The sequence below is a fragment of the Sprattus sprattus genome (genome assembly GCF_963457725.1).
Source record: "Sprattus sprattus genome assembly, chromosome: 20".
In the NCBI taxonomy this organism is placed as follows: Eukaryota; Metazoa; Chordata; class Actinopteri; order Clupeiformes; family Clupeidae; genus Sprattus; species Sprattus sprattus.
Window position 1 is genome coordinate 2,505,001 of NC_137918.1, and position 25,789 is coordinate 2,530,789.

The following is a 25,789-nucleotide window of genomic DNA, read 5'->3' on the forward strand; positions in this document are numbered from 1 at the left end:
TGTGTGTGTGTGTGTGTGTGTGTGTGTGTGTGTGTGTGTGTGTGTATGTGTGTGTGTGTATGTGTGTGAGTGAGTGAGTGAGTGTGTGTGTGTATGTGTGTGTGTGTGTGTGTGTGTGTGTGTGTGTGTGGGTGTGTGTGTGTGTCTGTCTGTGTGTGTATGTGTGTATGTGTGTGGATGTGTGAGTGTGTGTGTGTATGTGTGTGTGTGTGAGAGTGTGTGTGTGTGTGTGTGTATGTGTGTGTGTGTGTGTATGTGTGTATGTGTGTATGTGTGTGTCTGTGTGTGTGTGTATATGTGTGTATGTGTGTATGTGTGTCTGTGCAAGGTGGGGCTCTTTCAGCATAATGCTCTGACTAATGACAGTGATGTCATTCAAAAATGTCTACACAACTGTAAAGCTTTAGACTCAGACTCAAACTAATTCAAAAGACCAAATGAGCAATCACCTAATTTCATCCTCTTGGCAGAATGCCACCAAAGTACACACAAGATGTCTCACACTCCCACCCCTCTGAGCAAAGTTGCCTTTTCTTCTCCCAAGTGGCCTTTAATTGTGTGTTTGCGGAGCAAAACCTAACAGCGCATAAACGCCCTTTCAATGGCCATTATCCATTGCAGACTAAATGTCTTATTGGATCCCCACAGGAGCCAAATGCATCCCTGCCTCCTGTGTGAGCGTCCACACACACACACACACACACACACACACACACACACACACACACACACACACACACACACACACACACACACACACACACACACACACACACACACACACACACACACACACACACACACACACACACACACACACACACACACACACACACGCATTGCTGCCCCCTGTGTGAGCGTCCTGAGGCTGGAGAGCTCTTCCTGTTGAGTGTTTTGTGCTCATATTTGTCAACCCGTCATTTCACACTGAGCTCACAGTAGAACCAAAACATGGCTCTGAAAAACACAGAGTGGATCAAGCACCGTTGGTTTGCAGAATCGAAAACCAGACAACAATCAGCATTGACCATGCTGGTAGGAGCCTGTTGGAGAACAATAAAGTGAGCGTATCGGTAGAATGTATGTCATAGCCTTGACCTGAGTTTTTTTTTTCAATTTCTACAGTGCTACGGTCCAAGTAAATAATAAATAGATAAATCAATAAATAAATAGGACGATTTCTAGACAATACATTGTTGAGTCGGTGGATGAGCCAGAGCGGGTGCTAATCAAAACGACAGTTTTAATAATGAATTAAGAAATGAAGTGCCATTTCTTAAACAAATTATACATTTTCAGCCCATTATCATGAACTGCATACAACTGCGTATTATGATACTAAGCTCTAAAAAAAAGAATCTGTGTTTACAAGTCTTGTCAGTGGTGTCACTTTTGAAAGATTAATGTTTAGGTTTTCGGAAAAATCTGCCTTTGTCTCTTTTTTCTGCTCAGTACAGCGATATACACAGAGCACAGTGTCCTTATTTTAGTGCTGATTGTTCTTTTGTTTCAATTCAAGTCGGCGGAAGTGAAGGAAGTGAAGTTCTTTTGTTTGCGCGCCAAACTTGGTCCCACTATTATGGTGCCAACTAGACATGGCAAGCTATAGACACTCTCAGCATTGGAGGAGAGCTCAAAGCGACTCTCGGTCCAGTCTCATTTTCAAGATCACTGACTTCCACTAAACCACTAACATGGCTGCTGATCTTCCTTATCCTCATCCACCTCCCAAACTGAAGTCAGAGAGCAGAATCTGGTCCACAAGGGGGGAAATGTCCCCAAATGTCCTCTCCGACATGATAGCCAGGCAGTCCTCAGCTCTGCTTTTTCTCAGCTGGAGCCAAGTAGGTTACAGAATGAGCAATATCTACTTTTTTTATTGGTCCTTCGGGGATCACAAAATCAGTAGACCTACTTATTTCATTGGTCCTTTCAGTTGATTACATTATGAGCAGTATCTACTTATTTCATTGGTCCTTAGGGGATTAGATGGGCAGATGATATTACATAAGCTTTGGAATTTATGTAACGACTCTGTTGCTCTAAGGAGTCTATTGCCATGAAGTTAGTATGAGTAAAAACTATTTATCTTATGAGTTTACCACCACACAAGTATTGATAGGTAACACACTGATATATGACACATTTGTTGAAAACAATTAAACAATGTGATAAATGCACAAATACTAGAGCACAAGTCTATTAAGAGTATGAGTCATCATTTCTGAATATGTTAAAAATTATCCTAGGAAAAAATCATTCAAGACAACCAATTACACGCGTCTGACAAGTCATGAATATTCAAACTACCTCGTCAGAGGAGATACAATTTCACAGACAATTTCTCAGACCCTCCCCTGGAGCTGCATCTTAAGAAGACCGTTTCCCCGTGGGGTGAACTACATCGATTGCTATCACAAGACACAGGAATCATGGAGGGAGTGCTCCTCCAACATCTCTGTTAAAACTCTGCTGACTTCCTGCTTTCAGCTGTGAGAAACCCCAACACACCACCCCATCCTCTTTGCTGGTGATGTCGCCTGCACAATGCACCGCGGGACAAATTGGAAGCAAACAACACAAGAACGCTGGCTACCCTCGAACACTGCCTCTTCCACTTCTGTCATTCCCCACAGCAGCCCCCCCCCCCCCCCCCCTCCCACCCCCCTCTCTCTGCCAATGCTCCTCCTGTCTCTGCATCTTCAACAGTTCGGTGGCTTCCATCAGCAAATGTATTCCTGCTGGGCTGCTCCCTCCAGACACATTCTGGCAAAAACACACCTACACCTACACACACACACACACACACACACACACACACAAACACACACACACACACACACACACACACACACACACACACACACACACACACACACTTTAGCCAAAAAAACTCCTCATTTCAGCCATCACACTCGAACACACCAACAACTCAAGCAGAGCAGCCCACACCAGCCTTTGGCCCCGGTAGCTTCTTCAGTGGCATGGCTAAGCTGATCCCGGCTCCAGTGAGAGAGACTGGGGAGGCAATGGGACCCACTGCAGCAGTTAGGAACACAGCGCAGGACCGCAACCCCACAGCACCGCAGCCCTGCGGGCCAGATGGAGGCAGTGCGGGAGTGTCCCCATCTGGCACACAGCAGGTGGTTGTGTAGAGCGCCCCATTTGTCAGCTTCACCTGGGCCCCGTTAGGCCTCTGCAGCACAGTACTACCATTACTAATGAGGCTCTGGAGGAGGTCAGTTAGGGAGACTCGTCCCACCTCTCTCTTTCCGCCACTAGTACACACACACACACACACTAGATAAGCACACACAGATACAGCCTACAAACACATACTGTACACACACACACACAGTACATAGGCACACACAGATACAACCCACAAACATTTACTGTACACACACACACACACACACAGACACACACACACACACACAAAACACACACACATATACTCCCAGAAATGCACCTTGTACGTATCAGCCAACATACACAAAGCCCTAACATACATAATACATACTCATCAAGTCCATTCCCCAATGAACTCAATTGCTGTATAGCCTACTTGCATACTGCTAACGCATACACACGCTGCAACCCCTATCCAAGTCAGACGCACGCACGCACGCACGCACGCACGCACGCACGCACGCACGCACGCACGCACGCACGCACGCACGCACGCACGCACACACACACACTCACTCCTACGTATCCTCAACCCGAACAGCAAACATAAGCTAATGAATTGAGGGCAGAATTAGGCCGTGAGGCACTGCTAATGAGTGTTTAGAAGCTGCTGCGCTGGACGCCTCTCAAATGAGCTCCCCTTGGACACAACACGCTTTACAAACCACCCAGACAGATACAAGGGAACCCACATGCACTCATACAATAACACACATACAGTAAACTCAACACATACATTCACATAGACATTCTTCAACGCACACAACATTTTTTCACATAATTGGTCAAAAAAATTGAAAAAAGAGTATATGTGCTACTTGGCACCTGTGACAGGTCTTGGGGTTACATTTAGTGTGTGGGGTGATGCGTTTTAGGGTTAATGTGTGTGTATGGATGTTGGTATCACAAAGTGTGTGTCTGTGTGTGTGTGTGTGTGTGGCCTGACTTGGATGCTGAGCCAGATTGCCTTCATTTGGATTTAATTTCACTGCAATGTCCTTTACTTTGACTGCAATGTCCTTTATTTTGATGTTTTTTTTATATACCTTTTCAGCTATCTCTGTACTGTGCTTCATATCCAGGAAACGTATTGTGGAAGCTGATACTGTTTCTTTTCCCTCCATAAGTGCAAAGTAAAGGGATATCACATTACTATAGCGGTGTGCAAAAAGTACTATATTTTCCTGCCTCAGTGTTCTGAACTGTGTGTTGTGAATATATATGCACATATATAGATGGTATCTATCTATATATCTATATCTTTCTTTATGTATATAGTAATATAATACATACAGTATATACACATGTATTATATATAATTATATATATTATATTATTATATATATAGATACCATCTATACAACAGATTTTCAATTAAGACACAGGACGATATGCTCTGAAGTCATAATTAGATTTTGTCAAATTTTGAGCTGTGAACTGTTTACTTGGTAGCTTTGTTTAATCTTGAGGAAATGCTGCATCAGTTGAGGAAATGTGTCTGATTCAGTGACTGGATGTGTCTGATTCAGTGACGACATGGCTTTGTCTAATGTTTGGACAGATTCAGTGACTTCTGAATGAAACTCCTATCGGAGAAGAATCTTCTGAGTTGCTCACACACACTTATCTCTCCTCCTCTGTCTCTCTCTTCCTTAGTCTCATTCCCTCTCTCTTTCTCTCTCTCTCCCACCACCGCCCTCTCAGTCTCCCACTCCTTCATCTGGTATCTTCCACTGATGTCTGTGCTCATTTGTCCCTACTCTGTCTTCGGCTGATGTCTGCACTTCCTGACACTGTGTCTTTCAGAAATGTCTTCCTTCTCTCGTCGGCCCTCACCCTCCTCCCTTCCTCTGATGTCTGCTCTCATTCACTCATTTTTCACTCCTGTCTTTTCTTGTTGGTTTGCACCATGTCCCCGGCATTCCTGTGCCCACTGGATGGAGTGTGTGTGTGTGTATGTGTGTGTGTGTGTGTGTGTGTGTGTGTGTGTGTGTGTGTGTGTGTGTGTGTGTGTGTGTGTGTGTGTGTGTGTGTGTGTGTGTGTGTGTGTGTGTGTGTGTGTGTGTGTGTGTGTGTGTGTGTGTGTGTGTGTGTGTGTGTGTGTGTGTGTGTGTGCGCGCGTGCCTGTGCCCACTGGATGGAGCGCACACTTGGACAAAAGTCAGCTGACTGGCACACAGGGATTCTGAGGCAGGGGTGGAGTCTGGAGTCTGGAGTCTGGAGTCTGTCTCTGTCCGCCGCTACTCGCCTACCCAACTACTCTACACCCCTCAGGGCTGCAGCAAACCCCAGCTCTCCAACGCCCAAACGCCATCTGACAGATCAAACCCAGAGCTCAGGAGGGAAGCATTCTTGATGAGCTGCTCCGATTCCTGCACCCTTTCCCTGTTAGGAATATTTAAATTCCACTAACGTCTGTCTACACATACCCCTCTCTTATCACCTCCTCCCTGTCGGTAGGGGAGGTGTCTCCAGGGGGTTTCTAAATCCCAACCCTTTTTTCAGTCTTCTGCGGAGCGTTTCAGGACCCTGGCCAGCTACCTTGCCAATCACGTATTCTGTGCTCGCATAGACCTCGCTCATCACGACACCGAACTAATGCAAAATCAGCTCAAGCCCCAAAACACTGGCTCAGAAACCCAAATCTCAGCTCAGGCACTGAACATGCCATCCCGCTGTTCACGGAGGCACACTCACACACCCACTTGCTTTAACTATAGCTGAAATATGAATTCCACTTGAACAGACACCAAACATTATTACCGTCTGGCATTCAGAGGCAGCATTGCGGAAAAAACCTTCTCTGTGCCGCAACGATAAGACACAGAGCCACAGAAAGACAGAGGCAAACACACTAACACACACACGCACACAAAGAGAGGCATACACACACAGGGGAAAACAGAACCGTCTGTTTATCATTTCTGGTGTTTAAATATTCCATGTGTTTCTGGCTCATATGACACTGACCACATACTGAGAACAAAGACCAGCCTTTTCTTTCCTTTCCCCGTCACAGAGACATTACAGCAGAGCTCAGAAGCCCGAGTAAAATGAAAGATAATTATTAATGCAGAAGGGAATGGATATGGACTTGATGAAGCTGCCGACGACAATCCAGCAGACACCGAGGACACTTCAGCTCCTGATCTCAGCACAGATTGCTGAACAGTCTGAGTCTCCCCCGAACACCGTCCCCAGAATCAGAGCAGCTGGCATGACTCTTGAACTTCCTGTTCCATCCAGCAGGAATAAGTGCTGTCTTCTTCTGCCCTCTGAAGGACTGTTCCACCTCGAACTTCTGTTAAGCCCTGGTCAGATACTTGTCATTTAAGTGTGTGGACACACGTGTTTACACACACGTATAACACATATAACACATATAACACCAAGCCTACACACACCTTAACTCAGGGCCTGCACTGTAAAATATAAATATAGCACAGAGGACATAGCATGCTATTACCCTGTTATAACAGACCATCACTTCTCAAAACCAGCAATCCAGAAAATGGCTTTATGCAGCCCTGCATATGTTGGGCTGAATTATTTATAAGTGTCCCACACGCTACACGAACACTTGGGAATCCAGCCCTGGTCCCTCTTCTGAGGTCCTTTATAACTACTTCAGTTGCATGTCACTTAGTTGCTTGTCCAGTATCTCTGCATCACAGCGACCGGAACTCCCTTGTCCAGTATCTCTAGTAAGTTGTATCTCCAGTCAGGTCAGTTGGCACTCTCCTCTCCTCTTTGTTAGCAAAGACATCCAGTGGGAAACTGTAGCCACAAAGCATTTAACCATAACATCTCTCTCTGGCAAGGTGAACTTGAGGATTAAGCTGAATAAGAGATCTGAACTACATGTAACTTGAAGATGAAGCCGAGTAAGAGATCTGAACTACATGTAACTTGAAGATGAAGCTGAGTAAGAGATCTGAAATCCATGTAAATTGAAGATGAAGCCGAGTAAGAGATCTGAACTACATGTAACTTGAAGATGAAGCTGAGTAAGAGATCTGAACTACATGTAACTTGAAGATGAAGCCGAGTAAGTGATCTGAACTACATGTAACTTGAAGATGAAGCCGAGTAAAAGATCTGAACTACATGTAACTTGAAAGAGAGCTGGACCAGCTCCCTCTCACAGTGGCGTTTCCCTCTGCGGGTGTCATGAGTTCAATGTGTCAGTGTGAGTGAGACAGAGACAGAGACAGAGACAGAGACAGAGACAGAGACAGAGACAGAGACAGAGAAAGAGAGATAGAGATAGAGTGAGAGAGATGAGACAAAATGACAAGAGGGAACCAGCGGAGGGGCAAACAGCGAGACAGGGAGGCGTTTGACTGTCTGTTCTACATCCTTTTTCCGGCGGTGTCGTCCTGCTCTCCTGTCAGTCAGACGCTCTGTTCCCCTGTCGAGCATGAGTGTGATCACCTGGCCGAGGCACTGCCCTGTCAGTCAGCATACCGCTGCTTTACTGAGCTATGAGACCAAAACCCTGTCAGATGGATACTCTACTGAGGGGGATGGGTGGTGGGGTGGGGAGGGGGGGGGGAGTGGAGAGTAGAGGTAGAGTCAATTAACCTGTCAGGAGATACTGCAGCCTGGCCCAAGGGGTTACCCAGGCAACAAAAACCAACGGTCGGGGATTTCAAAACGTCACTCTGGAAATAAGGAAGTGCAGCTGTGTGTGCTTTGTGGATGTTATCTGTCATTGTGTGTGTGTGTTTGTGTGTATTATCTTTAAGACTGTGAGTATCCATGTGGCATCAATACAGAATGAAATATACAAAATATACCAATATTTTTCTTAAAATGGGCATGGACTGTTTCTATGCTTGCAAATATTCCCACATTAATTTTGTGACTCAATTATTCAAAACTCCCTGACATAAATTTGGTACACATACTCACAGGCACACGCACACACACACACACACACACACACACACACACACACACACACACACACACACACACACACACACACACACACACACACACTTGTGCATCCGGCTCTGCCCTACAGGCAAGATATATGGTGGCAAGAGAATGCAGCCAGTCACATGCACACACAGACTAGATAATGTGACCAGTCAGGCATATTATGCACACAGCTCTTGTCCCTCATGGAGAGTGCTACTTCTATACAAATACTGTTAGTGTTTGTATGAGACAATTTTATTCTATTTTTATTTTTCTATCTTTCTCTCATTAAAAAAAATTATGAGAGTGTGTGTGTGTGTTTGTGTGTGTGTACGTGGGTGTGTACGTGGGTGTGTGTGAGTGTGTGTTTGTCGCTGTGAAGTGGGTGTGTGTGAGTGAGTGAGTGAGTGAGTGAGTGAGTGAGTGAGTGAGTGAGTGAGTGAGTGAGTGTGTGTGTGTGTGTGTGTGTGTGTGTGTGTGTGTGTGTGTGTGTGTGTGTATGTGTGTGTTTGTGGGTGTGTGTACATGGGTGTTCATCAGTTCCACATACATAATGCGCAGTCAGCACGATATACAGACTCAGTGGAAGGCAGTTACTTCTGATTGCCCTAATTAAGAGAGTTCGTTAAGCTCACTCTTTTCTCCCTGGGGGGTGTGGCTTGCTGATGAATAAACACGATGCATCACCACAGAGAAACTAATTATCCACATTTACACCTGCAGACCCACACACACACCACAATCAACCTTCACGCGTTACATCGCATACACTTATCCATCACACACAAATCATACTCAACAAATTCAGATTTGTATCACAAGCATTGCCACAGACACACAAAGAGTCTGCATGCATTCTTGTTGTTCACAAACTTCCAAAGACATTAAGAGTATACACACGCAGGAAATACCTCACACTCACCTCTACACCTTAAACATAACCGGCCTCCAAAAACATAACACAAAACACACAAAAAAAACACAAGCATATGAATGTGTCTCACGTAGTCATTTCACTCGATTCATACATGTAAGACTCGGGACTGGTGTCTCCCTGACTTCTCTTCCCGGCATAGTTCGAGTATATAGACAGTTTCAGCACCATGGACAGAGACACGTGCGATCAGAGCTGGACTTCAGGCTCTGTGGGACTCTATCCGGGTAGATTAAAGAGCAGGTAAAGGCATTATCACCAAAGCCTCTGCACACTATAGGCCTTGACATGTTTGTATGAGGCGACCGGGTGGGTACCACAGTGTCATTGTTAATAAATGCCAGCATCTCTGACCGTGTGGCGCGGTATGACATCCTCTCCAGTCTATCACGGTCGGGTCGCGCATTCCTTTTTTTTCCAATCGCCCCCTTCATCGATCAATAGGCTATGACAGAGCTGTCCTGTGGCGGGAGATGGGTGCCAGGACAGGAGGAAAGCACGGCCTATTACTGACTATGCTTTCCATTTACCAGATGCTTGTGAGGGCCAAGGCACATAGTCACCCCAGTCCACGTCCAACACACAGCGGGCTCGCAGCACATCACACAGGGCTACACTCACACACGCAGCACGAGCCCACCACAGCACACAGAGTTTCAGTCACACACACTGAGAGCATGAGAGAGTCACAGATGGGCAACAGGACTTCAGACAGATGATACACACACACAGACACACACACACACACACACACACACACACACACACACACACACTTACCGCGCTGCTCGGGATCTCCGCGGGACGCCGCTCAGGAGAGGTCCTCCTCAGTGGAGAGGCTGGTGTGTGCGTGCGTGAATATCTTCTCGCGTGCGTGTGACCACAACAAAGATTGGTTTTAATTGCTTGCGGAGATTATTATTGTCGAGTTCCAAAAATCTTCACATCGAAGAGACCTGACTCGATGGGTCAAAATTGATGTGTAACACAATTATTAATATTGCGTGATAATGGCCGCGTGCCTATTTATAAATATCAAAGATATTTCTGGAAACTAAACATTTAATCGCAACCTGGACTGAATCAGCCTATAACAGTCATTAGATTTCAGTCGAACAGACAAAGTTGTGCAATTTTTATGCGCTGAGAATACAGTTGTGCCTCGGTCAATGTATTGCTCGGTTGAAAACCACTGACATCACATACACAACATGGAGCTCACGAGGAAACGAAAAGCGTCTCCAAGTTGGATTTCATCGGAAATGTTCACCCGCTGTCAGTGACAAGCCTAATACACACATTCTACTAGCAGCTAACGATTGTACTCACACACTCCAAACGCCCATGAACATCCCTTTTCCCAATGGCTACGACTAGCAGCGAAAAATAAATAACAACTATCGGTAGCGGTGCTTTTGACAACACTGAGCTTTATGTGAATAATCCGTATTGTCCAATTGTGCAAAATGTTTGTAGCCTGAAGCATAAGAAAAATGCAACGTAAATGTTGTCAGATGATGATACGATTACAAAAAAAAACACAGCATCTACACACGGACGACGACAGCGACAAACGGTACACCTCCCTCTCTCCTCCCTTCCTTCCTTCTAGCTCTCCCATCAGTCCCTCACTCACTCACGACGTCACAGGGGCGAGACGCAACGTTAACTCTTCCGCGGCGCTCTCGCCCGCGCTCGCTATCATCTGCAGTAGGCTCGTCTCGGTTAAGATACAATCCACGAGGACATAGACGGTAGAATGGTGGGAATTAGAGTGCTGATTGGCTGCCGGAGAGACAGATGGTGCGCGCATATCCTAGATAAATAGTAGACCACCCCACCCCCGCCCACCCCAATGCCGCGCGGATGGTTTGCTGAGCGCAGCCAATGGAAACCAGTTATTTTTCCTTTTCTAACCTCTTGTGTGTTGTCAAGTTGATGTATGTAGGCTATTCACGCTTCGAGTGTCGCCTAATATACTTATTTCTGCAGCTACATGACGCTGTTGTCGCTTGAAATTCCATTACACGGGAGACAAGGATCAGCCCTGTCGGACTTGCTGTTGTCGCTGCGGGATTATCCCTTTTATTATTCATTATTTCAGCGGTTTCCGTGCAAAAGCCATACATGGTGAGCGGCGCACGGAATCCCATCACTCCGAGCTTTACAGGGGAAGAGAGTGGATGAGTCATGCTGGCTGAAACAAGAGAGTTCAGGCCACAGGCATGGGAGGGGGCCACCGCGCATGGAAATGAATGGATACATTTCACCGAGGTTGACAGCCACATGGTAAAGAGTATTTGAAAAACCAACCCTTCAATTATATGAAAGCAAAACAGCCCCATTGAAGAAATTATATTAAAAAAAATACAGACACACATTCAAAGTTCAATCTATCAAATATTACATCACCATACTCATATGCCAGTTTAAAACTGTATTTCATTCTAACTACTGTCCATAGGCCATCATGACTAAGTCAAGTGCATAATATGCTGCAGGGCCTCTCATTAACATAGTGATACCTGTCACTGTGTGATATAGCAAGACCAACCGGTTTCACAGATGAAAAAGATCTAGCCAGTTTTGCCAGAAGACAAGTTCATTTCCTGGTGAAATAGTGTGCAGGTCACAGAGCCTGCAAGGACCCCTAAAGACACAACCTGATCATGCAGAAATCTGTCATTTCCAAGTGGAAAACTTCCAGACATTCCCAACTCAGCAGTGATTGATTTCACTGATTTCACCAGGAACAGACATATGATATCTGAAATTTAGGAGCTGAAAGGATATGATCAATAATACTCCCTTGAGTATTACTGTGTCGTCAAGTTCTTTTAATATTCACATTTTTACCCATAATTGAACATGTACTATTTTCGAACATTTATAAATGAGTATGTTAGGTAGTGAACTAATTGTTTCTATAAAGTGCGAAACTGAAACTTTTGAAATAAGTAATGAGAGGGATTTACAGGAGAATATAATCCATGTGTAAGTATGATGGGAGAGACATTAATTGACTTCTATCTTCTTGCAGTATACCAAAGCATACATTGAATATTACATTTCTATAATAAAGATCACATACTTTCATATTTTCCCAGGTTTGCTTTAATTTGGATAGCTGCTTTGTTAAACATCTTAAGCCCTGTCGGATAAGGCTAGTGTATTCAGTTGGGTGTGTAAGAATGTGTAGTTGAGGAAGCATGTGGATAATGAACATTTGTGTGAGTGTAGGCAAAACAGATTTTCATCTGAATTTCTAAATAACTGTCAGGTTGTGATCAGTGTGCAGTCTGCTACACGAATGAACAGATATCCTTCTCATGACATTAACTGGATGAATACAAACACTATGCTGCAACTGAAACCTCAATGCGTGTGGCGCTGAACAACAAATCTACCAGCATGTTCATGGCATTTGAGCTGTCAGCTTTTCCGTAGCTGGCCAAGCGTGCCCGGAGCTGTTTTGATGTCTGGTTGACTGGCCTGGGGTAATTACAGTTGTTGTCTGTAAAGCAAATGTTACAATGGACACTTATAGATGTTATAATGGACAACTGTCTATACCACCACCTTTTACAATAGCTGTCAATTTCCTTTTGTGTTGGCCTTTCACCTGGCATTAGTCCAAACTTATATAATAACAGCTAAGGCCTCATAGTTCACTGTCATGTCCTTGACCAGACCTTGTAATACAGCTATGCAAACACACACACACACACACGCATGGTAATATAGCTATGCAAATAAACCTTCTTCATGACAAGAAGCCAAGCCACTGCATGGGTGTCCTGAAATTTCTCATAGCCTGACTTCACCTCGGCAGTCCTCTTCTCTGCTCTCTTCTCTCCTTCGGTGTTGATATGAACCCACTGGGTAATCTGTTTTATCCCCGTCCTCTGTTCTGTTGCATATTTTCTTACATCAATAACCAAAACAGGCCTCAGCTGTCAGCGTCGCTCACGGCACAGATGAGCCATAGGAGGGGCCCTAGTACACACAGAGAACACTCTGAAAGGAACGCCACAGAAGACTCTACAACAAGGATGAGAGGAACCCCACAGAACACTTAACAACCAGGATGAGAGGAACGCCACAGAACACTCAACAACCTGGATGAGAGGAACGCCAAAGAACACTCAAGAACCAGGATGAGAGGAACGCCACAGAACACTCAACAACCAGGATGAGAGGAACACCATAGAACACTCTGCCTTCAATAGTGTGTTTAGCCACAGAACACTCTGCCTTTCGATAGTGTGTTCAGCCACAGAACACACTGCCTTTCGATAGTGTGTTCAGCCACAGAACACTCTGCCTTTCGATAGTGTGTGTTCAGCAGCCTGGACTGGGCATGGTGAGGCACACTAAATATGTCCATTCTTCAGTCTATCTCACTCTCCTTCCACGAAGCATACGATATTCATAGCAAGACATTACTATCTGAGGTGGAAAATTGAAGTCCACAACTCAACAATAGCCTATCTAGTCCTTCCATCTCTCGGTTCAGCGTAGCTGTCATGTTCCTCTCCTCTCTCGCTCCCTCAGTTTTTTATTAACTCCCACCTCACAGGCCTCTGAAGTAATCACTGTCTATCAACACTTCCTCTCCTCGCCCCATTGTCCAATTTTCATGCTCTTCACTAACGCTTTTCTCTCCATCCACCCTTTGCCCTCAATCCTCTCCCCGGCTCTTCTTATGCGGTCTTCCCCTTCCCTCTCGTGGCTAACACTCACGTCTGTATCTCTATTTAAATAGCTGAAGCCCACTGAGGGAGAGAAGTCTTCTCTCTTTCTTTTCACTGATGACCAGTCTGATACTCTTTACCTCTCCTCACCGTCCTTTCTGTCCCTCCTAATTGAATCTGTCTCTCACTTCTCGTCACTCAGCTGCATCCTCTCGCCTCTCCCAGTCTGGTCTTTCTAAGTAACTTCATCCATCACCCCCTTCCCATCTGCCACCATCCCGACCCAGCTCCTAACCTGCACCTCTCTGGCTGAAATTGCTATCGTAATCCCTGCCCGGATGTTCCATCACTGCTTGCCTACACAGAGGGTCAGTGCTCTGTTGCAGTTATTTTCTCACAGTTTGTGCGTGTGTGTGTGTGTGCAAGCCCTGCTCCATTAACCTCCATGTTAGGAGAACCTAGACAGTCGTTTTTCTCATTACTGTTAACAAAGCGTGGACAAGATAACCCAGGAGTCTAAGTGGGGGGTTGTTCAATAAAAGTTTTAATCATCTGCTATTCAATAAATTACATCATTAATAAGTTACCGGTCAGTCAGCATCGTTCACCATTATAATACATCACCTTTTGGCAGATACAGCAGAGGTGTATGTACAGGACAGTGGGACAGAGACAAGCAGTATGTACAACAAGGGCTGTACAGAGTGAAGGGTGTAGTACTATGGACAGAAGGGTTGCTAAGGAAGGTTGCTAGGATGCGCTCAGTGTGAGAGGGGCAGTGGGATTTGGACCGAGCAGAAAAGGGGTGACAGAGCAGACAGTCAGCGGAGGTCAGAGGAGTGCACAAACACAAGGAGCCCAGGAAGCAGATGGGAAGACATGAGGTGGGCGGATAAGACTAATCCGGCATCAGGACTTAAGGGCCACTTCTCCAGCAGGTCAAATGCCCGGTGACTTAACAAGCAGCTCTGTCAAAAGTTTCAAAGTCAGGATAATCACTGCTGAGAGAGAGAGAGTGTGCACTATGGTACTCCATCATTTCATAAGACTTTAGTAAAACAGCCATCCCATGCCAGCCACAAATAGACCATTCAACTCAGGCCAGAATCACTGTGGCACTTGGGGATCAGGAGAGGGGCAGAGAACGGGGTTTCGAATGAGAAGGGGCAACATGGTGGGGAAGAGATGACGGGTGTGTGGATGGGAGGAGCAGTGAGATGAATGGAGGAGGAGAAAAGTCAGGATAAAAAGGGCGAGAAGAGGTAAAAAAAAAAAAAAAAGTCCAGTGCATGCCTCTCAGACAGTAAAATGTACTGTGTCCACAAAACAAAAACAACTAAATAATTTCCTCTCCCTCTGGCTCCAGCAGAGTAAACAGCAGAAACGCAAAAATCAAAAAACGCTCTCACGTCCGACCAAAAATGGCACATTAACGTCTGTAGTCTCCGGGCTCCAGCGAGATGATTCAGGTCTGCTGGGATTACTGCGTAGGCAGCAGAACCATGACATCATCTGTCTCCGGCAGATCCTTTGATCATCAGCATCTTACAGATACAGAGTGTGTGTGTGTGTGTGTGTGTGTTCATGATGTGAGTGTGTGTACACAGCATCCAGTGAGGAAGAATTGTGTTAGCGTTGTGCACGCCGCCAAGAAATAAACGCGCCCCTTAGTATGTGCGTGTGTGTGTGTGTGTGTGTATGTGTATGTGTGTATGTGTGTGTGTGTGTGTGTGTCAGTGTTTGTCTGTGCATGAGTTTCAATGAGACAAGCCTCGGAAGAGTCACCTTCAGTCTTCCTGCATAAAGTGCTGCATTAGTGTTGCAGTGAGAAGATGCTGGAACGGGGAAGAGGATTGGAGGGGTTGGTGGGTTTGATGCTATTCTTATAAGCGGCTCCCGGATGTGCGATGGTGTCTGTTTTCAATGATGGGACGGATCACAGCGATCTTTTAGACCAGCCCGACCTTTCTGCCTCCTTGTCTGCAGAAGAATCCCCCACCCCCACCCTCCTGAAACACTGTTATCTGTGTGGAATATGAAACCGCCACTGATAGGAAGGACTTCACATTCCCCACACATTTTAAAGTGCGTTTTTTGTAGGCATCTCATGCGTGTGTGTGTTTGTGTCTGTGTGTGTGTGTGTGTGTGTGTATGTGTGTTCCAGTGGCAAAGAGCGCGAGCTATAGAGAGTGTTAGCCATACCGTCAGTGGGGATCTGTTTCTACTCATATGATGAAGGTTGACACACACACACACAGATTTGTTCCTGACAATCAAAACTGAAGGTTTATGTGGAGAGAGAGAGTGTGTGTGTGCATCTGCATGCGAGTGAGCAGCGGTGAGTAGAGAGCAGAGGATGACATCACTTCCTCCAGCTGAAAGTAGCCAATACTGGCAACTGTCCTTTAAAGATTTTGTGTGTAGAGCGAGTGGAAGGCGTTGGAAGCTTGTGCATGTAGTATTTACATGTCTGCATGTGTGAGATGTGATGAGATCCTGTCTGTGTGTGTATCTGTGTGTGTGTGTGTTCTTACAGGCTCACGCTCCTGTGGTGTTGCTTCACGAAAATCTCCTGCCTCATTGCTCCAACCAGCCCTCTCTCCACCCCCAGCGCCCCCTCCTTCGCCACAGGCCTCTCCTCCGCCCCCCCTCTCTCCTTCTGCCTCTCCCTCTCCCTCTCCCTCTGTCTCTCCATCGCTCGCTCCCTGTCTCTCTCCATCGCTCGCTCCCTGTCCAGGTCTTCCCCAAGCAGGCTCCCCACGTCGCTCATCTCTCCCAGGTGCTCCACACTGTCGCACTTCTCCAGGTCGGACGCAATCGTCTGCAAGCTGATGACAGACATCGAGTCAGAGCCCGCCTTCTCCTGATGGCCCCACCCACTCTCTCGGTGACGCTCCACCCACTGACGGGTCTTCTCCGAATCCGCCCACTCGCTGTTGGCCATTTCGGCACCGACGCCGCCGTACGCCCCGGCCTGCACCACCTCCTCTTTCTCCGACTCTGCCCCCACCGGAGAGCTGCGGCCCTGGCAGGCACTGGTTCTCTGGCTGGCCGTGCGGACACGATCCCTCTGGGCGTGGATCTGCTCACTGATCTGCTCCAGGTTGCGCAGGGCGACGGAGTAGCGGGTTTTCACCTTGGCAACACGCTCTTCCAGCAGCACAACCTTGGACTTGTGCTCCTGAAAAGAGAGCGCACACAGACACACACACACACACACACACACACACACACACACACACACACAAAGTAGTGTGCACGTGCACACACGCACAGACACAAACAAACAAATAAGCCACAGTGAAACAGGAGGTGCTTCACCTCAAACTAAACAGGGAGACACCAAAAGTGTTTGTCAGTAATCTTCACATGATCATGCACTGTAAGCAATTCGATTGGTCAAAAAGTCATCCAGTGACACGGTGTAAACGCAAACACAGCACAAAACAAACACTCACAAAATGTCTAAAAACCACAAAACAAATACTAATTTGAAGGATGATTTGAAGAAATGATATCAAAACACAACATTATTTTATACAAATGTGAGGTTAGAAAACAACATGTTGAAAACTTTAGTAACCACCATGCTCTTATTATGAAGTTAATCTTATTCCTCATTCCTTCCCTTCACTGCCTCCCTCTTGGTTGTGAGCTGTTTTTTTGCAACTCTGAAGATGACACAGCATTTTTAGCACAGCACTTTATAGTAGTCAGCTTGTTTTCTGTTCAAAGTAATATCCTTTAAATAGTCTTCATCTAGCTAGTTGGATGTTGATTTATCGTGTAATTTAACTGTCATTACGCCAAAATCCCACTATCCTGCTAAATGTAGTTTTCATAACGAACCTAAATCTATACCACAATAGTTAAGAATTTTTAGAGGCAGCGTGTTTTACAGCGCAGTTATTCTGACCAAACAGAGGGAAGAACAGTGTATCAAGTCGTTTCTTCAGTTTAGATGAATGCTCATTTGTCCTGTCTAATTTTAGCACCAATTTTCTGAATAGTCCACCTGTTTCCATCAGGTCTGTGTGAGTAAAGGACAGAACTGCGCATGCCAACCCGTGGGCCCAATTATTAGAGATCTGATTTTCAACAGCTGGCTATGCTTTTGAAAATGAACATGCCAGAGAATAGGAGAAGGTGACTTACCTTACCAGACACCCCACTGACATGAGAAATTGAAAATATGTAAGGAGTATTCTAATTAAGAATAACATCACAAAGGTATCAAACTATTTTGTGACTTTTGACAAAGACAACCATTAGTGGTCCAACGCCATACATTGAACACATTTGCGGTCTTTAGCATACAGTTGAACAGTGGGCCTTACCTCTAGGATGTGGTTGAACTGGGCTTTGAGCTCAAAGTAGGGTTTGGATTTGACGATGCCCCTCTTAAGGGCCTTCTGGAGCGTCTGCACACGGGCCTCTGCCTCCTGGCACAGCTGCGTCACGCGCTGGTGCTCTCGCTCGCTCCGCAGACGCTCTTCCTCCGCCTCGTTCACCTGCCAAAACCACGGCAACCGCTGAGCACAGCACCGGAAACATCCTCTCTCATCGGAAAAACAACCCCCCCTCTCCCCCAGCTGCACACACAGCCCTCAGAAGACTAGAGACTCCAGCTTAACTGATCACACAACTCTCCCCTCCAGGATAACATGAAGAAAATGGTAGACAACAAAATACCCTCTATGAATTGTATACATCATTTTAAACAACTACTAGAGACTCCAGCTAAACTGATCACACAACTCTCCTCCCCAGGATAACATCAAGAAAAAAAATAAAATAAAATGGTAGACAACAAAAGACCCTCTATGAATTGTCATCATTTTAAACAAATACAATATCATAGTTTTAGACTCAACATGTCAAGTGTCTTAGCTGCTAATAGCTGTGCTCAGTTATTGCCTTGGGAAGGCAGGGCATCGTGCCTTAAGCCATTCACTCTCCATTTCGTATCTATTTCTGTTACCGCCTTCTATAAACAATGTGACAGACATGACAACACAAATCTCATCTAATAATAAGGCTTAAAACAAAAATGAATTGTTTGATTAGTTGTGGAGAGAATGCATATACAACCACAAGTGTGATTTCTAATACTCTTTCCTGTGTTGGTTGCTTCCAAATATGTAGTGTTCTCTGGTGTTGACGGTTTTGTTGAGACAACAACCCCCGAGACCAATCACATCTCTCAATCATGTGATAACATTGTGTACAACCAATACCAAGAAAGTGGTAGAACAGGTTTTTTTTATTATAATTGGCAACAACCTAGCAATAGCCTTAGATATCTAGAAGTGACACTAAGTTAGATACTACTGCACCATATCATGTGTGTAGTAGACTGATGAAATGTTACAAAACTGACAAAACACAACAGATTTCTTCTTCTTTTATATTCCATGAACTGTGTCTTGGATAGAGCTGTATAACTGTTCACTGGAGTGAGGTGATTCTCTGTTTAGTTGATTTGTAACTACTGTTATCTGTGTGTGTGTGTGTGTGTGTGTGTGTGTGTGTGTGTGTGTGTGTGTACCTTCATTGTAGCATGATTGAGCATTTCCTGCCAGGTGGGATCCAGGGTGTTTTTGTCGGCTAAGAGACCCTGCTCTGCCACATACACCATCTCTCGTGCCGCCGTGTGCATGGACACAGCCCGCTCATAACGCAGCGCAGCCTTCTGGGTCTCCTGTTGTGCCTGAGGACGACACACAACTAATTACAACACAGCCAGAGACTGCACGTCCTATCATAGGTCACCGTAAGAGAGGATCACCAATCACAGTAGTATATGAGATGCCAAGTTTATACAGTTATCAATTACACTGTCATCAGGAAACATTGGGAATGCAATTACAAACATTGGCACAATGACACTGAGGAGAGCACAGGCATTAACAAAGACGTTACAAAGCCACACACACCTCCTTAGCAAGCCTGCGGGCCTCATAGTATGGCCTGGCCTTCTCGATACAGGTCCCCAGCTGTGAGGCTTGAGCATTGAGCTTCCGAGCTGAATCGGTCAGGATCCGTCTGTAGCTGGACCTGGCTTCCTGATGGAGTGAACAAGCCAGATAGATGAAAGGGGTTGGTCAGAGAAAATAAATAACAAGGAGGGAAAGGAATCCATTGAAAGGAACTATTATGCCGCATCGTGGGAATTCTGCAGCAATTATCCTTGATTTCCTGGAAGCTCTGATATGATGACATCATTAATTTCTAGTGTACATACACCATTCTTCCTGTATTTAAAGAAACTGGTGTATTTAACAGTAAAACAATACTTAATCCTGGACTAACTCAACCCAGAAAACATATTTGACCTACCCTCGCTTGTCATCATTAATCAAATCCTAATCTGACATCTGGAATATAAAATACCTCAGCGACCCCACTGGACACCTCTGGTCTAATTAAACCCAACGCCTGTACTCACGTCCAGCTGCAGCTCCAGTCGATTTATCTCATCGCTGGCCTGGTTCAAATGCTCCAGCTCTTCCTGCGGAGGCGAAAAGGCCAACCGGTGTTACAGACACTTAATAACAGCTACTCATGTGTGCATTAACATTTCTGATCATATTGCTAACATCACCGGTGTTTGTCACAATAAGGTTGCAAACGCATTTAAATGCGCCACTTTCACTACTGTAAGACCAACGAGTTAAGATTACAGACCGGGCACTGTGTTTCTGATGGTCACTTAACTTAGTTGTAAAGCTAGAGTTTGTTCGCGGACGTTAGCTATTTTACCTGAATTCTTGGATCCAATTCTTCCTCGTACGCCTCTGCTTCCTTGTCCATAGACTTTTCTTTTTCAGGAGCACAGTTACCCTCCACTTCCTCGCCTTTTTCCTCGTTACCCCCATCTCCACCTCTTTCTTTCAGGTCTCCGTCCCTCTCCTCAGCCTCCCCACCCGGAGTCTCCTCTCTCCATTCTGCCTGCTCGGACACTCCCGAACCGGTGGGATTCTCACGCAAGCTGGCTGCTTCCATATGCGGCCTTCGCGTGGAGCAGGTTGCTCAGTTAAATATTACGTTACTAAATGTATTATACAAAAATATTTAAAGTAAGGCATCTAAGATTTTCATTTCATCACGCTGACATTTTAAGACATTACACAACTCAGCAGGCGAGAATAAACAATGCAGACATTTTACTCAAGGTGTTTGTTGTTAGCTAGTATCCTGTTAGCCAGAGCTAGCGAAAATGAAAACAGCAGCATTAGTTTCACGATACACTGCACGTTAGGCTGATGTAAATCTGCTTATGGTCAATTCCCTCCCTTAAAGAATGCCCGTTAAAATCAAACGAACTAAATTGATAAAATAAATTCCCAAAACAATGTTTTGCGCATGGGTGGGTTGTCATGGAATGTCTTCAGAGATGGTGGCTCACCCACCCTTCCGAGCTCCAGCCACCAGCTCTTTCCACAGTTGGGCTGACAGGTTCAAATTCCCCAAGATCCTCCAAAAGGCGGTCTGACGAATAAATAGAATCACCGGAATCCATGTCCAAATTATTTATTTGACACATTTACAAATAAAATTACAACAGTAACAAAATTATTGCTGTATGAAAAAGTATTTTTCTTGCTATCTAAATTGATTATAGCCACATGTATATTTCCTTATTCCTCCATAAATGTACATTATTGTGGGGTACACCCATATTTTGGACTTCACTGTTTTACTGTCACTCTTTAACAGTAATGATCACCAGTAATAAAGACCAGTTACAACTTAATTAGCTGTGTTCTGTCACTGTGAGCAGGTGTTTAGCCTCTCATCTGGCTTGCATGTCTTTCACCAACTTCTTCTGAAAAGATGAGCCTGGAGCGTCTCTGTCCTTCACACTCCTACTCGTCCTTCTCTCTATTCCAAGCACAATTTCTCTATCCATTATACGCGTCCTTGACTCACTCTGGGTAAATGTGGGTGTAAGTGTGCTGTGTCTATTAAGTATGACTCTTCTGTCTCTTCCAGAATTTCTTCACCTCGCTGTGCCCATCGGGTGACACCACCATAACTCTGTGGGCAGGGTTCTGCCACACCAATACCCCCAATCCCTGCAGAGGAGAAAGAGGGACACGTGAGCTTTCATACACATGCTGAGGCTATGCTGTGACCCTGTGAGTGAGTTTTAGCCCAACTATGAAGTATACTAAATGTGAGTGTTTGGACAGGAAGGTCGAGCAGCTGCACTGTGAGGCCCGTTTCACATTGTCTGTGTTGTGTGTGGCTGGTGGCTGCCTTGCGGCACTGCTGTGACGGAGCTGGGTATTGCTTTTCTACTGCCATAAGAGACATGAACTAAGTGTGGCAATATTTTGTATCAGTAACTCATACCCCTGGATATGTACTTGTCTCTACACTGCGCCCTATCAGTGTCTGTCTCACTGAGACTTGAACCATTGGCATTAGAACCTCTTTCCCCCAGCTAGCCTCCTTCCTGCTATCACCCTTAGTCCTCGGTTTACAGAAAGTTGACCACTTGTATTACTTTTATTACCCTCATTCAGAGCGAGTGCGAGAGAAAGGGCAGCGCAACTGGAACTACTGTCTCATCGATATAATGTAATTATAACCTACTTTGGATTACTATATAGTACACATGTAGCCTCCACTTTCCCCTCTCATGACATGCAATTGCTAAAATGGCTAAAAAATATAATATTTATATTTCCGTCATGTCTGTTACATATAGCCCAGACATCGAAACTGCAGTAAAAGGTGCCAGTTTATGTAATGTTGCCGGTATGATGTCAATATGACTATTAATTTTAATTATATCTTTTTACCGTCTATTACCCGCCTTTCTCGTGCTTACTTCACGCGTGAAAAATAGACTCCACAATTCAGGCAGGCAGTGTACATGCCTTAACCTGTTAACATGGCTGCCAAAATGAAAATCAACACTTAACTCAAACCGCAAGGCACACGCAACGCAGCCAGTGTGAAACAGGCCTTATACACACTTCACTGTCATATGACATGATTAAGAATAATGTCTGAAAGGTCATGTACCCTCTGATCCATCATAAAGCAGGCAACGTCTACAGCCCAGAGAGTAACAATGGAACACACACACACACAATAACATTCACCTGAGCTCTGTCTCGAAGCACCTCAAAGTCCGCCTGGGAAAGGAATTGATTATACAGCACTCCTATGGGCGAACAAAGAGAGAACAAATGTGAGAGACAGACAGACAGACAGTGAAAGACAGAATAAGTGTGACAGACAGACAGACAGACAGACAGACAGACAGAGAGACAGACAGACAGAGAAAGAGAGAATAAGTGTGACAGACAGACAGACATTGAAAGAAAGAAGGAAAAGACAAACAAATAGAGGAATCAAAACAAAGGGCATATCCTTTAAAGGTTGACTTTGCCATTGGCAGCAAAATACATGATTATTTTATTAATGTAAGTTTTCTGATTATACCACTTCTATAGAAATTGCTCATACTCTAAGTCTGACGTTGCATAAACACATGCACACCAACACAAAGCGGGAACTAAATGGCCCAATCACATGCTCACTTCAAATGCCAGTAATAAATCCCTATGTAGGTGACCTTTTACATGATGGAATGGGAAACTGCTTTGACAACCTCAGCAATCTTATCAAGACAATTCCATTTAAAATGTGTTTCCCCTGATTTCCTGAGTCAAGCTTGACACACATAAAACATGCAACCACACACACACACAAACACACACACCTTCTGTGAACTGCAGTCGGTCCCTTTCAAGTTCCCACAGTCTGATTTGATCTGTGATGGTGGATGGGAGGACTGGAGTCTGAGAGAAGTAAAAGATCAAAAACAAAGATCAAAATGATGAAAAGACTACATAAAAAAACAAACAAAGATCAACTTTGAAGTAACCGAATCACAATTACTACCACAGCTACCCAAGAGATTGCATATCAGAACTAGGTAACAGCCATGAAAAAAGGCCTGAAAGGGAACTTTGATATGCAAGTTTTCAAAAGAACATGAGGCAACTTAGACTGAGATTGCCCATTCTCATAGACATGACGTAAAAAAAATCAGGGCCTTTCCGCAGAGATGGGTATCACTGCCTGCAATTTATTTTACCAAGTCTACCACACATTGAAACAATGGGGTATAATGGTTGGAAGATTGTTAGAAATTAGCAAGCAATGCTAACGCCACTTTAATATGTTATACATAGGGTGTTCCTACATCTTTAAAATATTAGGTGTATGAATAAGTCTGTCCAGACAAACACCGGAACGCACAAACATTTATGAGCAGTACCTGTTTCACCATGATCGGGTGTGCTCTGGTCCGCAGAAAGTGTATGATCTGAAGAAACACACATCATTCACTCAGTTAGCCACCAAGAGTCAACTCATACATACTCCACTTTTTCTAACTAAGAGAACACTGTTTTAGTCAACAAAACATTTGATTCAGTATTATACTTAAATATAAATCCTAAGGTGAGAGAAATTTCATATTGAGACATTTTAGACAGACACCCTCCAACTCCCCCACTTCACAGAAGTGTATGAGGATTGCTTATAGTGATTAGTATGTGAAGACGGCATCATAACAAAGCTTATGTGACGAGGAATCCCTCCTTATGTCATGAACCCACCTTGAGCTGAACCATTCCCCTGTGACACAGTGTGCAATAGGGTGCATCAAAATACACAGTTCCAGCATATTGATCTGTCTGGGTGCTCAAAGTGTTACCATCCATGCAAAAACAATAAATACAAAATATTTTTGCGATACGTGGTGTTCTAGAGGTGATAGCCATGATAAAGCGGACAATTTTTGATATCGTTCTCTCGTGCCACTTTGGGCTTTGGTTTCAAGAAGAATTAGAATATGCATGTGCTGGTATGCATGAAATACCAGTGAAAAAAATGCTAAATTTAAGAAAAAAGAGAAAAAAAGGCTCATTTTCATATTTTTCACATGCTGTGTTCCACCTCTAAATCTTAATGAATTTACCCAAAACTTTGCAAAAGTCATTTTTATGTGTGTCCAAACAAAATGCAACCCCAGACAGTTTGATATGTTGATATTTCATTTTTGCATTGTAATTTCATGCACCCTAGTGTGCAACGCCCAGTCTCTCTCAGACTTCTTCCCGTCCAGATTGTACCTGCTGTGCGGTGATGCCGTTGGCAATGGCCTGCTGCACCGACTCCCTGGTGACCGTGGCAACCACCACATCAGGAAACCTATAGAGCATCTCACTGAACAGAGCCACCAGAGCAATCTGCAGCTCAGAGTCTGGGGGAGAGAAAGGGAGAGAGAAAGAGAAGAGAGAGAGAGAGAGAGAGGGCGGAGAGAGAGACAGAGAAGGGGGAGAGAGGAGAGAGAGAGAGACAGAGAGGGGAGAGACAGAAAGAGAGAGGGGGGGAAGGTAGAGAGTGGGAAAGTCAACAGGGAAAAAGGGAAGGGCACAGTTAGAGACCTGAGGGAAAATGGAGGGAGGGTAAAGAGAGCGTGGGTGTTGGTTGAGTGTATCTTTTTAACCTCAGTTAGTATGCAGAATAATTCAAATATTTTAAAACATTTAAAGCTAAGACACTGCTCAGAGGTAAAGGAGCAGCAGATACAGCAGAGTGAGCATTATGTCAGCCAAATCCCCTATGCCATGGAAGAAGAGGTGGAGTTAGATATTAATTACTCTCTTTCAGCTTGAGGTTTACAGGTTCTCCATAGAGTAGCTTGGATCTGTCACAGACGGTGAAGAGGTGACACTGTAATGCGTTAGTAACACTGATAGGGGTTTTGTGACACCCTTAGTAATTGCCACGAAAGCTGTTGCAAGAATGAAAACATCTAACACTTTAGGGTTAATTAACAGCAGGCTTAATTTCCCTGTATATTAATTCAATAATAAGCTTATTATAATAATAATGATCTAGTAGAATTTCATAATAATAAAAATTGAATAGAATTTAGCATTTTATGATTCTACTGTATGTCTCATTAGCCTATGTCACAAATGCCATAACTATATTAGTTTATTTAATACTA

At 44.7% G+C, this 25,789-nt stretch overlaps 2 protein-coding genes across 2 annotated transcripts in view; both read right to left on the reverse strand.

Moving 5' to 3' along the window:
• Window positions 1-14,267: 14,267 nt before the first annotated feature.
• sh3bp5lb (SH3-binding domain protein 5-like, b) lies at window positions 14,268-21,158 on the reverse strand. The gene is made up of 6 exons (XM_080858871.1): window positions 20,509-21,158; window positions 20,195-20,257; window positions 19,683-19,811; window positions 19,295-19,456; window positions 18,084-18,257; window positions 14,268-16,927 (listed from the first exon to the last, which is right to left on the reverse strand). The coding sequence occupies exons 1-6, from the start codon at window positions 20,749-20,751 to the stop codon at window positions 16,277-16,279; spliced, it is 1,422 nt and encodes a 473-aa protein (XP_080714997.1). The 5' UTR covers window positions 20,752-21,158; the 3' UTR covers window positions 14,268-16,276.
• Window positions 21,159-21,298: 140 nt separating this feature from the next.
• Window positions 21,299-25,789, reverse strand: part of gtf2h4 (general transcription factor IIH, polypeptide 4) — a 41,777-nt gene continuing 37,286 nt past the window's right edge. Inside the window, exons 10-14 of the mRNA XM_080859520.1 lie at window positions 24,906-25,036; window positions 24,047-24,094; window positions 23,486-23,564; window positions 22,863-22,924; window positions 21,299-21,824 (exon numbers count right to left, since the gene is read on the reverse strand). Of these exons, the coding sequence (XP_080715646.1) occupies window positions 21,714-21,824; window positions 22,863-22,924; window positions 23,486-23,564; window positions 24,047-24,094; window positions 24,906-25,036 (431 nt within the window). The 3' untranslated portion in view covers window positions 21,299-21,713. The remainder of the gene's footprint in view (window positions 21,825-22,862; window positions 22,925-23,485; window positions 23,565-24,046; window positions 24,095-24,905; window positions 25,037-25,789) is intronic.